This window comes from Marmota flaviventris, chromosome 4 (assembly GCF_047511675.1).
Source record: "Marmota flaviventris isolate mMarFla1 chromosome 4, mMarFla1.hap1, whole genome shotgun sequence".
NCBI lineage: Eukaryota > Metazoa > Chordata > Mammalia > Rodentia > Sciuridae > Marmota > Marmota flaviventris.
The window spans coordinates 24,142,693-24,158,931 of NC_092501.1; the positions used below are offsets into that span (position 1 = coordinate 24,142,693).

Below are 16,239 nucleotides of genomic sequence, written 5' to 3' on the forward strand. Positions count from 1 at the left end.
GAAATGTGTTATCTTACAATTTAGGACAGAAAGCACGTGGGGAGAGAAGACAAGGGCATAGGTTCTGATGGCTCCCAAAGCAGAAGACTACACTTACCTTTCATACGTGCAACCTGTGAATGCTAAAAATAGCACTGACCAGGAATGAACAGGTCATTTAAAACAACAGACTTGGGCCTGAATCCTGGCCCCATAAATAGCTAGCTGTGTGATTTTGGAGAAGCTGAGCTTCAATTTCTCCTCTACTAAATATTTTCCAAGAATTCACTCAGTATAAGTATGCACAATATCTATCAAGGTATTTATTTAAGTCAGAGAATAAGAAGTCATCATCTTTAGGCTAATTCTGGCCTGGAATATGTTTTGTTTGGGCCACAGAATATTTTACAAATTGGAAACTTTTAGAGAATACATTATCTGGCTTCTCTTGAACACAGGCAACTCTGGACCTATGGTCCCACAAGGCAGTAGTCTCATATGTGTTATTGTGTGTGGTTGCTCACTCTTCTAGAAGGTCACAGTGGCTTCTACAATCCCAACGGGGGCCATAAACTGCCCATAAGGCAAGGATAGCTCTCCTCTTGTTTTTTTAATTAAAGTTTTATTGGAACATAGCCATGCTTAATTGCTTATATATTGTCTATGTCTGCTTTTGTTCTATAACACCAGAGTTGTGTTCTTATAGGAATCATATATGAACTACAAAACTTGGAAATATTTACTCTCTGGTTCTTTATAGAAAGAGTTTGCTACCCCCTGACTTAGAAGTGTATATTCAAGACATTTCATTCCTTTGCACTAGTTTCCTGGCCCCTATGGGCAGCTGCATTTGCTCACTGGAATCCAGTAAATGTTTATCCCCTGATTTCTGCTGGGTATATAATGTCTCTTTTCTTAGGCATCTTATAGCATAGTTTGGGGAAGCCTGAGACTTCTGTAATGGGTGAGGCATTTTGATAGACAAGGTGGGGCAGAGACTTAAGGGCAGTCTCTCCCCCACACTCCCGTTCCCCTTTAATTTTTGCATATCTCAATATTCATGAAAATATCTATTTAGAAAGATGCTGACTCAGAAGTCCTTCCTGACCAGATTACTTCTTTGGCCCACCTGTGTCCCACCCCTTGGGCCATCCCACCTACATTCCATCACTGAAAGAACTATAAAAAGGGGAGACAACATCCCTTCCATGGATTCCACCTCTTGGGTCCCCTTCTTCCTCCGGGAGAAGTCTTTTCTGCTGTCCTTTAATAAACTTCTAATTTCTACTCTGAAAAAAAAAAAGAAAGAAAGAAAATGTCTATTTAGGAGTCAGTGTTGGAGGAGAGAAACAAGAGGGCAGGGGTGAGGAGAGCAGAGGAGGACAGAGCAGCTGCTGAAGGGAGACCAGAGATGACTCTGTTGTGAGGAGATTCTTCTTGAGGCCAGGCACCAGCACAGATGCCCTAGGGCCCCATGAATGAAAGTAGGCAGAGCTGGGAGATGGACTTTTCTTTAAATTTCTGCTGTGGCACCACAGGTTCTGGAAGCTCTGGGAGCAGCCTTGTGGCACCTTAGGTTGTTGCATAGAATATGTGAGTGGGATTTAATCCTGTGATGGGGACTAAGAGCCTGAGGCTTCACCAAGAGGTTTTGCTGGGGCAAGAGGGAGCTGTAAGATGAACAGGGAGGAGGTGACAGCAGCTCACCAAAATAAATACATTACATTTTATTGGAACATGACCAGTCTTTGACCTTTATCTGACACTCCTTGGAATGGAACTTTGTTATCATAGTATCCTGATTGATAGCCCCATGTAATAAAGGCAGGCGTGACTTTATAAATTAAACTTGGGAACAGATATATGATGTTGCAATTGAACCCTGATTCAACCCCTGGAAGGAACTATGTCCAAGGAGAATTTCACCTTTACATTCTAATGTTTAAAGAGAAAACAGTGGATTCATGTATTATTTCTATAATTAAAAATGAGAATTTGAAAAAATACATTTCAAAATAAGAAAAGAATGACTTCATGCTATAGTCACAGGCTGGGGATGTCTGGGATATCTGGGATCCATCAGCAAAGGGCATTAGGAGGATCCACTGCTATGCTCATCACCAGTTTCATCAGAGAATGAGATTTCAAATGGATCAACCCATTTAATCCTCACAAAAATCCACGGGACATCCACACTGGTTAGGCCTCACTTTAAAGAAAGCAAGCTTCAGAGAGGTTAGACATTAAAACAGAATTTTCAAACAGTTGGTGAGCGTGCAGAGAAGTTTTATATTTTTCCCTAATAATGGAACCAGCAGGAAGACAAAAGAAGCTGTTCCTGTCACAGTCCCTTTAGGTTGGATGGCTTATAAACAACAGACATTTATTTCTCCCAATTTTAGAGAATGGAAAGTCTGAGATCAACACACTGGCAGCTTTTGTGTCTGGTGAGAGCCTAATTCCTGATTCGTAGATGGTGCCTTCTCCCTGTGTCCTCTCATGGTGGAAGGAATGAGCTAACTTTCTGTAATCTCTTTTATAAGGGTAACAATTGCTGGGCACACTAGCACAGGCCTGTAATCCCAGTGGCTCAGGAGGCTAAGGCAGGAGGATGGAGAGTTCAAAGCCATTCTCAGCAACTTGGTGAGGCCCTAAGCAACTTGGTGAGACCCTGTCTCAAAAAAGAAAAAGGGTTGGGAATGTGTGTTAAGTGCCCCTGGGTTCAATCCCCAGTACAAACAAAAAGAAGGTGGGGTAACAATCCCCTTCATGAAGGCTCTGTCTTTATGACCTAACTCTTCCCCCAAACCATCCCCTATCCACCCCCAACCAGAGTTAGCAAAAAGAATGACTCAAGAAAATTTCTAGGTTGCATGCAAGAATGGTTAACTTTCCAGAGGTCTCTATAACTGTAGCAACTTTAAACTGAATTACTCTATCAGGCAATATAGTCACAGCATTATATCTGTTCCAGAGTTAAACTCTAATTTATAAAATCATACCTGCCTTTATCACATGGGGGCTGTCAATCAGGATACTATGACAATAAAGTTCCATTCCTAGGAGTGTCAGATAATGGTGAAAGCAAGGCACAAAGTCTGTTTTATGCTCCTGTTATGTTGTAAAATGCTTTCTGGCATAATATGAGAAACTGAACCAATGCAATCTTTTCTTTCTCCAGTTCGAATTTTTTATGAGCCACTAGCTTAAATTTAAACAGCTGGTGAATTGCTGAGTGGGGTTAAAACCTGAAGGGGTCTGAACATTTTCATAGCTCCCCATGGGAGCACGGAGAAGGGGCCTCTCATCTGAGGATGGAATGGGTGGTCAGGGAAGGCTTCCTGGGGAAGGGAGATGATGTTCAGGTCAATACCTGTCTTAGTTTGCTAGACTCATCATAGCAAAGTACCACAAAAAAGAACAGAAATCCATTGTCTCAAGTTGAGAGACCAGAATTCCTAGATCAGAGTGTTGATTCCCTCTGAGGGCTGTGAGAGAACCTGTTCCATGCCTCTCACCAACTTCTGCTGGTTTTGGCCATCTTTGGTGTCACCCAGATCTCTTCTTCTCACATGGCATTCTCTCTCTCTCTCTCTCTCTCTCTCTCTCTGTGTGTGTGTGTGTGTGTGCATCTGTTTCTTAATGTCCCCTTTTTATAAAGACACCAGTCATTATATTAGGGCCTACACTAATGGCCTCAGTTTAGCTGGATTAACTCTGTAAAGACCCTGTTTCTAAATAAGATCACATTCTGAGGATACTGGGATCAGGACAGCAGCATATGAATGGGGGGTACAATTCAACTTAAAGCAACACCTAAATGTTGAGTAGGAATCAACCTTGAGTGGTGGGAAGGAAGAGGATTTCAAGCAGAAGGTTCTAATTAAGAGGGCATAATAAGGGAAATGAGATTAGACATGAAAGAGGCAAGTCTGGAGGGGTGGTCTGCAGCCAGCTCAGGAGCAGCCTTATAAATAGGTGATCATAGTTGGTCATGCAAACAAGACACTTTTGAGACTGAAAGGGTATGTTATCAATAATTAATATAGAGCACAGACACAAACTGGGTTATCCTGGGCATTCTGGGAAAGGGACTCACCTTACATATAAGCCATGCCAACGGGCACATCCTTTATCCTTAAGGCAATGGGAAGCTCTTATGAGGTTTTAAGCAGGGATGCAACATAAGCATATCTGCATTTAAGAAGACTGCTTCCAGCCATATTTTGGAAGGTATATTGCAGGCAACAAAGCATAAACATCAGTTTGGAGGCCTGCTGGTCCAGGGCAGAGATGAACATGGCGTGAGTGAGGAAGGGAGCAGTGGGGATGTTTGGGGGGTGTTTAGGAGTAGCATCATAAGACCTGGTGACCTACTGAATATTGGGTGTGGTGCTGAGGGGGAGGAATGGGTTGAGGGCTAAACCTAGAATTGTGACTTGGGCAATATGGAGACATTACTCAGAAAGATATTGAGGGCCTAGGAAGAGACAAGTTGAAAGAGGCAGGAGGGGAAGAAGAGTTGAGGGGGCAGGCAGAGTTGAAGGTGCATGAGGTATAAATGGAGATGTCCATTGGGTAGATATCAGTCAAGGTTGGGGCTGATTTGCTGAAACAGAAACACAAATCACCAACAGAAGTTTCTCTCCCATGCAGTTGTCTGGATTTGAGCTGCCCTTGGATAGTATTGGTAACTCCTCAGTGCTGGTGGCCAATCTCCTACTATCTTATTGCTCTGTCATTCCTAAGGTGTTGCCACCATCTCCAGTCTAAAATGGGGTGCTACTCATATATTTTGAGAAGCTAGAGAGAAGAGGAAAAGATGAGAGGGAGGGCACAGACTTTCTGTTGCACATACCACTGCCACCTAATCCCATTGGCAGCTCAGCCATAGCCAAAAGGGATGTTGGGAAATATGGTCCTCACTGTGGGAAACCATGTGCCTAGCTAAAATCCAGGGGTTCTGTTACTTAGAGGAAGAAATGGCTAACAGATATTGGAGGACACACATGTTTATGCAACGAAATATCCAGGACTAAAGCTCAGCAGGGAAGGCTAGAGATCATTTTGGGTATTGTTGAAGCAAATTGATCATTCAAATGTCACAAGTAGAGTACTAAAGAGAAACTAGAGGAACACCCATCGAAGGGACTAAACAGGGAAGAGGAACCCCTGAGGAGATTCATAAGGAGCAGACATAGAAGGAAGAGGAACACTAGTTGGGAAGGGTCCTAGAATATGCCGCCTCCTGGGTTCTACAGAAAGCATAGCTGAAGCAAAACCCACAAGCCCGTTCTTTGATAGGAATCACAACCCAGGGGGATGGTAGGAAAGGAGGAGAGCAAATATGAGAGAGAATTACTTTGCAGCCATCACTGGGTACCATGTGCAATTGATGCTTTATGAACTACTATAAATACAGACTGTCCCCAGGCAATGAAAATGACTGAAGAAGGGAAGAAAAAGAGACAAGAATTTATCTGCTGACTCCTGTACCCAGTTGATCAAAGCTTCACAACACAGCATGTTGATTCCTCTGCACTTTCAGTTTTCTTGCAACCTCTTACATCTCGTGCCCAGGTGTGCTGGCTGGGTAACATGAAGCTAATCAAAGCAGAATTGTCCACAGAATTGGAAAATCACTGGGTCAATTTAACAAAACCAGAGAGGTAGTCAAGCACAGCTGAGCCAAAGAGAATATGAAGTGCCCCGTATGAGGAATGTGAGAATCCACAAGGTAGCTGCAAGCAATGTCAAATTCTGCAGAGGTAGAGTTGAACAAAGGTGTGCCCGTAGGATTTGGGATGAAGGTAGACATCTGTGTAGACATCTCAAGCAGCGTCCAGGGAATGGTGGTGGGGGGAAACATACATCCTGGGATATGAGAGAGAGGGGCTAAGGGAGCAAGTTTAGCACAAATCACTTAAGAAGTTAGGCATGGATGCCTGGGATTGAAGGAAGCCTTTTTAAATGATGGTGCAACTGAGCACCTACATGTTGAGAGGAAGGAGTGGCTGGGGGCAGGGAGAGGCTGAAGATGCAGGAGAGAAGGAGTCATAGATAAATGAATGTTCTGAAGAATTCAAGACCTGTAGGATTCAGCACAGGTGGTGAAATTGGCCTTTGGTAGGAGGCAAGACACATCCTCCACTATAACAGGAGAGAAGATATAACCCTAACGGGTGTGGAAATTGACAGCAGGTATTGGTGTGTGTGTGGGGGGGAATTCTCAGGTAATGATCTCTGTTTTCTTTGTGGGAATCAAGACCACTTACTAAAACTGAGAAGAAGAGTTAGGGGCTCTAGGAGAGAGAGTATTCAAAATGCTTGCATGGGCAAGAGACCCAACCAGAGAAACAGCAGGATTGGAGTTTGTACCAAGGGTCCAGTGGGAGTGGTAATCACAAGTTCATGGTATCACTGACTGGCACAGCCCTGTGACCTTTGTTCCTATGTCCCCAGCTGTCCATGCATTGGTTGTATGCACCCAGGGTTGACAGGCTCTGCCCGGTATCTGAGGCAGAAAGTCAAAGAATCAAGGGAACCAAAGACTGTAGCAAGAGAGTAGTTGATATGGTGGTCGTGGAAGACAGTGAGAGCAGGACAGAGCTGATTGACAAATTTAGGAACTACTAGTTCCTGTTTCCTGATGAATCAATTTTAAAATGCTACAGTTTTGATTTTAAAATCTCAGTAAATGATCAATTAACATTGGTAAGTATGGTACACCCAAATCCATATGGGGTATTCATTCACAGTGCTTAGAGAGTTTGACACCACATTTATTTTGCAGCAAATGTGATGATATATTCCATTTTCTAGATTTGGCTGAGTTAAATGCAAACTGAATAAACAGAATAAAATATGCTTGCTGTAGCATAAGACAGTGTGACATTTTAAAAATAGTTATTTTGTTTCTTAAAGGGATTCAGTATAATGATAAGCATACTTACAAATTTTATATCAATGTCATAATATAACACATATATAAATATGATTATATTTTAGTTATATAAATTATATTATAAATTATGTCCCAATTTATGTATTTTATGTATTAAAATAATTAGATACATATTCTGAAAGCATGATTTAAACTAACTTTTCCTCAAATGTTATTTTCCTCTAAGGAACTGGGAATCTAATGTCATCTTGTGCAAGAAATCCCAGCCTGGTCTGGATGTGAGCCAGCTGTCTTTTAATCCCATGAACTGGCGCCAGCTCTGCTTATCAAGTCCAAGTACAGTGAATGTGTGGACCATCGAAAGAAGTAACCAGGAGCATTATATCAAAGCAAGGTAGGAGGCATTGTTACCACACAACCACCAAGTGGTGGTTTTTGTTTACATACATGTAATATGGCTGGGTCAACTGGATAAATCAAGTGGCTTTAAATACACATACATACACACATGCACATGCTCATGCATGTACATGCACACGGAGCTTAAGTTATAACATCTTTCAACATATATCATTACCTTAGAGTGGTTATTTGCAGTTCAAAAGATTCTCTTTTTCATTTCCCAATGAGTTTCTTTTAAGTATTGAGTCCTTTGAGAGCTTTTTCCAACATGGTTTAATTTAGCAAATTTTGATTTGTACCTCCTATTTTGAAATACTATGATTGTACACAAAGGACATTCATGATGCTCTAGTAAAACATCAAAAGTAAGAAACTGTTAGAGGAAATATACAGATTACAATCTACATTCAGCCATATTACCCACAAAGAAGTGGTTACATATAATGGAGTCACTATATGTTTAAAAGAAATGGATCAGGGCTGAGGTTGTGGCTCAGTGATAGAACACTTGCCTAGCATGCATGAGGCACTGGGTTCAATCCTCAGCACCATATTTTTTAAAAAGTAAATAAAGTTAAAAAAATAGGTCAAAGAAAAATTCTGGAACAAATTGTTGACAATGGCAATAGTTGATGATAATGGATGCCTCTGTCATAAAAAAAAAAGTCAAAGACTAAATGTGCCACTGAACTGACCACTTCCATCCTACTCCAAGAAGTCAAAAAAAACCAAGAGATATTTAACAGATGTAACCTTAAAATTGCAATTTTTGAAAAATTGCCTTAAGTGATGAGTACATCTACCCCCTCACATCCCCCTGCAGAAGTTTTCAAGCTGGAGAGCTCTAAGTAAGGCCCTTCTTTCTGCTCCCTACTCTGCATGTCCTAAGCCAAATCTACCTCTAGGCAGAGTCAACACACTGCTTCTCTTAACAAAGTAGGTGACGTCTCTATCAGGGCAGTCACTAATTTATCACACCTCTGTCTCCCTTTGCTTCCCTGGAATACACTACTCTAGTTGTGAATGTTAACTTGTATGATTTTTTGATAAGCAGATAAAGTGGGGATTGTCCTGATTCAGGTAGCAAGTGGGATTCTTAAAGCCTTACATTTAAGTACTAGGTACTTTATTTCTCAAAATAATTTTTCATTTATAACATATAATCAAGAAAATTTTAAATTTAGTGTATGAGGCCACAAATTCTCCAAACCCACTTTTATAACCATACTATGGATTAAAAGCTGACATATGATAAATTTAAAAATTAATTCTTAATATGAGAGGTTGCAATAGTAGCTGAATGCAGACTACACATGTTTATTTTAGCCCACAGTGTTTTTTATTTGTATTAGTTGCTAATGTTACATTTGAGACATTTCTCATAAACATTCAGGTTATGATATTGTCTTAAAAGTTCGGAATAAAATTTCACACAGGTCAACAACCCTCTTGGCTGGAACTAAGTGATACCTGCCACCTTTACAAGGAATATTTTCCTATTGGTTATAGTCCCTCCCCTGCCAAGTCACACACTCACCTGCCTGACCCGTTAGCATTAAAATTTACAATTCTTGCTTTAGATTATTAGCTTTGGAGCATTTTGATAATCCCTAGGTTCATAATTTATAACTGGGCATAACTTGTCCTTTATGACATATTATTTATTTTAAGATATACCATTTGGCTTTTATCTTCTTGTGTGATTTTAGGTATAAAAACTTCTGACTTCTGGCAGTCCACTTCCTCTCTGGCTTTTCCCTCTTCTCTCTTACTTTGGCTGTTCATCACACTCTCTCTTGGCTCTCTCATGTGCTGTCAATGAAAATGATGCCAGCATCTGCATCTCCTGACCCTGGATCTACTTGCCAACTTCCACCCAGCATCTCTACCTGGTTGCCTTCCCTGATCCTCATTAGTATGTCCAAAACCAAAACCACACCTGGGCTCCCTCCTCTGCCACCACCCTCCCAGTCATCCAGACTAGACACTGATAAACAGTGGTTGCATCAAAGATTAGTTTCTGTTAATCTGATAGTTCTGATGTTTCTTTTTTTGTACAGGTCGGTAAAACTGCCTCTAGAAGATGGCACATTTGTTAATGAAACAGATGTGCTTTTCCCCCACTCACTGCCCAAGGATCTCATCTACGGACCTGTGCTGCCACTGTCAGCCATTGCTGGGCTAGTAGGTGAAGAGGCAGAAACTTTCCGGGTAATGACCTTGTTTGCCCAACAGTTGAATGGCTCAGTGGATTGTCTAACTGTGGCATGAGGCATGTAGGATAGCTGGGATCCTCCTGGGTTCTAATACAGATTAGCCACAGAGAGTGCTAGAGACAAAGACTGGAGTTTCTAATCTGGATGACTGGGAGGGTGGTGGCAGAGCAGGGAGCCCAGGTGTGGTTTTGGTTTTGAACATAGTAATGAGGATCAGGGAAGGCAACCAGGTAGAGATGCTGGGTGGAAGTTGGCAAGTTGTTCCAGGGTCAGGAGATGCAGATGGTGGCATCATTTTCATAGACAGCACATGAGAGAGCCAAGAGGGAGTGTGATGAACAAAGTAAGAGGAAGAGGAAAAAGCCAGAGAGGAGGTGGACTGCCAGAAGTCAGGAGGAGAAAGAGGAGTCTGAGAAGGCCTGATCCCAGAAGTAAAAGCAAATCCAGGAGAGAGGAACATAGAAAAGAGTGGAGAAAACTTTCCAAAGGGAGAGTTTGTCAAAGGCTGCACACTGGTTCATTCCATCAAGTCCTTCTAAGTAGTGACAATGCTGTTGTAGGCAATGAGGATCACATGGTGACCAGCCAGGCATAATCCTCAGATGGTTGATGTCCTTGTCAGGAGAGACAGCATTAACAACTCAAGAGCAAAGACAGACATAAAATCCTTGCAAAATGTGATGATTGTGGTAACAGGATAAGTGGGGATGGGGTGGCAAGAAAGGGATTCCCATATGCTGGTTGAGAAAGGCCTTTGGGAAGATTTGTACACCAAGACTTGAAGTGTTACAAGCAGAGTTAGTGTATTGGGTAGAGGGAACTGCATGTGCAATGGCCCTAGGAGAGAAGAGGATTTGGCATGTTTGAGGAACTGACAAAAGACCTGTATGATGAGAGCATCAATGAGGACAAAGTGATAAATGAGATGTGTGGTGACGCTCAAGAGGGAGACAGGGCACAGTCAAAAGTGGTGCAAGACCTTTGGGGTGCAGGTAAGGAGCTTCACTCTTGGGATCCTTGTGTTATACTGATGCTTGTTTTAAACTGTAAGCGGAGGATAAAAGTGGTAGAAGTTTCCAAATGTTTTTGACCACTGCAGAAAATTGAGCTCTAAATATTAAAAATAGCTCAGTGTGAGAATTGTAAAATCTCTCTGACAAGTAAGAAAAAAGAATCAAACCCTTTGGGTTTCCTCGAATGAATGACAACGATTGGTTTTTTAAAATTAGATCAATTAGAAAATTGATCCAAGATATAATGACAAATTCCTTTGTTTAGATTGTCTTCACCTTGAAAATATGCCACAGGAGGGCAACAAAGGAAAAATAAATCGAGGAACCTCCATGGTTACAGGTTGTCTTTAGTATTTGGTGCCTAGTACCCGCAAATTCCAACTATCTCAAATGTTTTCTTTTTTCCTGCAGTGAATTTCTACAGGAGCCCTCATCTTTCACATTTTGCACCAATATGATAAATCCTACATAAACATTTAAAATCCAGGCAATTGTTCTTGTTATTGGAAAATGCTATGAAACACCTCCTTTAATTATTTTATGTGGAATTACTATTGCTAAAAATGTTCATAATAAATAGACATATTTATTTCCTAGGATTTTTGCACCCAGTGCATTTTAAACTTCTTCTGAAAGCAACAAGTTAAAGTTATAGTTTGACATCTCTTAGTCATACAGAGAATACCTTGCATTTGAGTTAGGAATTAATTTTCCCAGTAGTTTAGTTTTTTATTTTATAGTTAAATAAGTGAGGAAAATGGCTAAAAATTAATGGTTGTGCAGCAAGCAAAAAATAGATCTCAAGTGTCTTGATTTCATTCCTTCCTTTGAACGTCATTTCTTGTGACCTGAGTGCTAGTCACAGAGAAATTAATAATGACTTAATCTATATAACAATCTTAAAACTTACAAGCTGTGGACTTTTATAATATTACAAAAATTAAATAATCCCATTATCTTTCTAGTCGTTAATGCTAGAAAGTACACATTATAGGCCTTGAAATAGTCCCAAGTCACATTACATAACTTATTTAGGGCATTAAAAACATATCCCATTGTAGTGTGGGGAAATCTGAGGCAGAAAATTGATCCAAGATATAATGAATTTAATGTCAAGGATCCAGTGTCCTTTTTCCATCTACCCACCCCCACCCCAAGGGTTTTTTTTTTTTCTTTTTTCAGAAGTTGATCAATATAAATCTTTTTCTTATAACTTAAGTATTAAAACATATTTTGGAAAAATACATTTTCTTTTTTTTTTTAGTTGTAGATGAACACAATATCTTTATTTACTTATGTTTATGTGGTGCTGAGAATCAAACTCAGGGCCTCACACATTCGAGGCAAGCTCTATACCACAGTCCTAGAAAAATACATTTTCTAAAGCAGCATTAAGTTGGACTCCAACTTTTTATATTTAGTCTTCAAGTGATGAAAAAGGAGGTTATGTTATTAATAAATATTTTTAAGCATAATTGGTAGCTTTCCTTTTAAAACTTTCATAACTTTCACAATTGAAAATTATTACATCTGCTCACATAATCCATATAATATCACATTTATTTTAAGTGACAACAAATAGACTTATTAATGGAAAAGTAGTAAGACAAGTTCAGATTTATCTTAAGAAAGTAAATCCACATATAATACTAGTTTAATATACAAAGATTAGACAATTTCCATTTTAATCTTCATATTCTGCTTCATATGACAGATTCATTGGCTTTGGGAGAACCAGATTGGTGGTGGGTGTTTTGTTGTTGTTTTAAATATTTTTTTTTATTCTTTTAAATATTATTAAATTAAAATGGAAGTATACAGGGCTGGGATTGTCGCTCAGTGGCCGAGTGCTTGCCTCACACATAGGAGGCACTGTGTTTGATCTTCAACCCACATAAAAATAAATAAATAAGTAAATGTATTGTGTTCATCTACAACTAAAAAAATATTTTTAAAAAATGGAAGTATACACCTCAGGTGTTCAACTCTTGGGGTCCTCCGTGTTATCCTCTGTGTTATTCAATTACTCAGTGTTTTAGTCAGCTTTTTGGCTGCTTGTTTTAAAGATTTTAAGCCACTGCCTTGCCAAATAAGTTCTGTTTTAAGGTTTATAATCTAAGGTTAGATGTCATCCAACCAACTTAAAAATACTTTAAATAATGGTGACTCAGTGAATGACTATTTTCCCCTATGAGTCAAATCTCAGTCAGATACCACAGAAAAGTCATTGATTGGCAGCAGTTGAATTCTTTTGGATGGCTTTTTTTTTTTTTTTTTAATTCATTGGGGACCACATGATTACTTCAGCATTTATCTTCTAACTATCCAAGGCTAAGAGGCCATTAATAGTCCAATCATATCATTAAAGTCACTATCCTTTTTTAAAAATTGCCATGATGAGTCTTGCCATGTCTGGCTGCTGCCTTAGACATATTTCAAGGCATCTCGAATGATGATTTCTCTTGAACCCCAACCTCGCACGCACCAAGAAGAATCCATTGCTTTCAGTGACGCTTCTTAAACACCTCTTTACCATAACCTACCATGTCTTCTCATTCTGCTATTTGTCAACACTGCTTGTTCCATCAACAGGTGATTTTCCTCAGGACCTGGCTCGATGCCTGATGTATAACCAGTACCCAGTAAATATTTATTGAAATATCAATCTTGCTACAAATTTGTACCCCTCAGGAATCTTCTAGAAATAGTGACTTTGACAGAGCCACACTTGCCACTACCTTGTGAGGAGCATAATACTAAAGTGTTATCACCTAAGACAGGGATCAACAAACTCAGGTTTCTTTTTACATCCCAAGCTTAAGAATGTTTTTTGCATTTTTCCCATATTTTATTGGTGCATTATAGTTGTACATTTTGATCTGTTTTACATGTTGGTTTGACTTTTGCATTTTTTAAAGACTAAGAGAAATAAAAAGAAGATACAGACACATACCTATGTGGTCCACAAAGCCTAAAGTATTCACTGCTTACCAGTAAACATTTGGTTAGAACTTTGGTCCCCTTTATTTTCAGTCCCCAAAGTAAGCTTTTCTTCTAGGTATAACCTATAGATTTTGTGTATTTCCCTTTCCAGGAAATTAAATCACACAGGATGTCTCATGAACTAAATTTGAAAGGCCCTAGGTTCTTGTGTCCACTAAGAAGGGCCACAGAATCAGAACAAGCTCCTCACATTCTCCATGAACTGCAAGGCTGCTCCAAAGCAGCCTTTTACATTAACCACCTCCTGTAGAACAAGGAGAGGGGACTGCAGATGAAAGTCTTTCCCCCATGGTGATTTTAGCTAGATAATGGCTTTCTTAGATCCAAGACCAAAAAAGTCCACAAAGAAACATTTTAGAAGATATTCCTCAAAACTTCCATGAGAATCCCTGAGAATGGCAGAGCTCTGAATGTGTCAGCAGGAACAACTCTTTTTTTCTTAGTGAATTAAAAATGGAGAGAGGAAGAAGTTCGCTTAGCTCTTGGAATATGGTGAGACCAATTAAATTTATTATATGAGCGTAGTCATTGGTTTCTTTTTGGCAATTGTTTCGATGGGTATTTCTCTGACTCTTAGCCATGACTGCTGTCCTTAACATGAGGTTTTTATTCTTTCCCTGAAGCCAAAAGACGATTTATATCCTTTGCTTCACCCCACTATGCATTGCTGGACTCCATCAAGTGACCTGTATGTTGGCTGCGAAGAGGGTCATCTTTTAATGATTAATGGAGAAACCTTAAAGGTGACCGTGCTCCAAAAGATAGAAGACATGACACAATCAGGTGAGAAACTGCACTGCCAAGGAGTCCCAGAAGTGCAGCTCTGGCTTTAGCTTGGCGTGCACTTGAAGATGGGTGCTTTCCCCATTTCTCCTTTCTCAGACACATCTTTGATTCCTCCTTCTCTTTTGTCTTTTAATTATTTCAAAGTCCTACAGACACTCCTCACAGCCAGCTACTGTCTATATGAAGAGTTGCTATGCACTTGGCATTCTGCTTCCTATTTGTATGTGTGTTTCATGTACCTCACAAATAACATAAGCAGATGCTTTATGACCATACATAGATGAGGTTAAGAAATGTGCTCAAATTCATATATATCACGATGCTAATGTCAATCCAGGCAAGAAGACTTCAGTCTAAATTCTTAGCTGCCAACCTGCATCCTTTCCCATGTACATGCCCCTTCTGCTTAGACAGCTGATCATGCCTTTTCCTGTCCCCAACTCTTTTCAACCCATTCTGCATGGTGATCATCTCCTTTCTTTCCAACTTCTTCATACATATTACCTTATGTTGCCTGGTTATAATTTCAAAGAGAAACTTGGTATTCTCCCTTGGGTCCTTGGATATCCTTTCCTGGTCTCATCAGCTAAGGCCTCAGTTGGAACTGGGTCACAGGAGCCAGCATGTGCCCATTGAGGGCTGGGTGTAGACCCAGGGAAAAGTTCCCCAGGCCTGGCTGAGGTAGTCTCTGTTTCTATGGTTTTTATCATCTCACACCTTGATTTATGGAGCAAACTCAGGACTAACTTCACAGACTTTATCTGTCTGATCCCAACCAGGCAGCCCATTCCTGCCCAACTGCCCTTTTTGGGAACCATCTTCAGCACACGTCAAAGGCTGTGCCGCCTCGATTTCAAGCTCTCCTTACCCCAACTCTAGCTGCTCCATTAGTGTTATTCCCCACTCCTCCCCAGCAGGAGTTTTCTCAGCTAGCCAGCATTTCCTCCAGCCATTCCAGATATGCCTCCTAGCTCATCCACCTGCCACATCTCCTCTCTGAATCTCCCAGTGCCCAGCTCACATACCATCCCTCCATGCTCCCCCATCCCAGTGGACTTCACAGGTCCAGCCTTCCCACCCGCCCTTCCCTTTACTTCATCTGCACCCTCCAGCCTTGTTCTGTTCTCTACTCCAGCACCTGAAGTACCACCCCAGTGGCTGTTGAAAGAGCAAGCCCCTTCCTGCTTTGTCTTTCCAGCATCAGCATTTCCCTCATGAACCTTTTTTAAATTTTCTCATCGTTTGTGTGCTTTTTCCAAATTCTGTTGGCTGGCTTTTGTCATTAACTCGGTCTGGGGTGCCCCTCTCTTCTTTGTCTACTCGGTGAAACTTTCCTTCAGTGTGGCACCTTCCCTAGCCTCACACCAACCTTCAGGCACAATGAGGTGCCCTTGTCTGGGATTTCCTGGCCACAATCTTTTGTTGGAGCTTCATCCTGTGCTATTACTATGGCCCATGTGCATGTCTGTCTTTCCCATTAGTCATCAACTCTCTGAGGTCATTGAGAAACTTCATTCTTTGACTCCAAAACGGGATCCCAAGTATTGCCACAGAGTAAATTGGCACCTATATGCATTTTTAAAATAATTACAAAACAATGCTTCTCATTTCCAAACTTCTATCCCACTTTCAATGTATTTTGCACAATTTAGGATTTCATCGTAAATAGCCTTATATTATTCATTATTTTCTTCCTGCATATTATTTCTTATAATTTTCATACTTTATTGCAAGTAATGTTGAATACATGTTTATTGAGCCTCTATGATGTGGCAGACACTAAGCAAGTTACCTTAAAGGTTATAGAGATGACAAAGGGTCTTGTGATTTCCACCCTCAAGCGATTTAGGTTTTATTGAAGAGGATAAGAGCAGTGACCTCATTAAGAGCAAACTTCACAAGTGCCATGGGATCCACATAAGGAAAAGCATCCAAG

At 40.4% G+C, this 16,239-nt stretch overlaps 1 protein-coding gene across 1 annotated transcript in view; it reads left to right on the plus strand.

The window, feature by feature from the left end:
• Cfap43 (cilia and flagella associated protein 43) overlaps window positions 1–16,239 on the plus strand; it is an 88,502-nt gene that overhangs the window by 7,017 nt on the left and 65,246 nt on the right. The window contains exons 4-6 of the mRNA XM_027929930.3: window positions 7,110–7,277; window positions 9,346–9,496; window positions 14,141–14,300. Of these exons, the coding sequence (XP_027785731.2) occupies window positions 7,110–7,277; window positions 9,346–9,496; window positions 14,141–14,300 (479 nt within the window). The remainder of the gene's footprint in view (window positions 1–7,109; window positions 7,278–9,345; window positions 9,497–14,140; window positions 14,301–16,239) is intronic.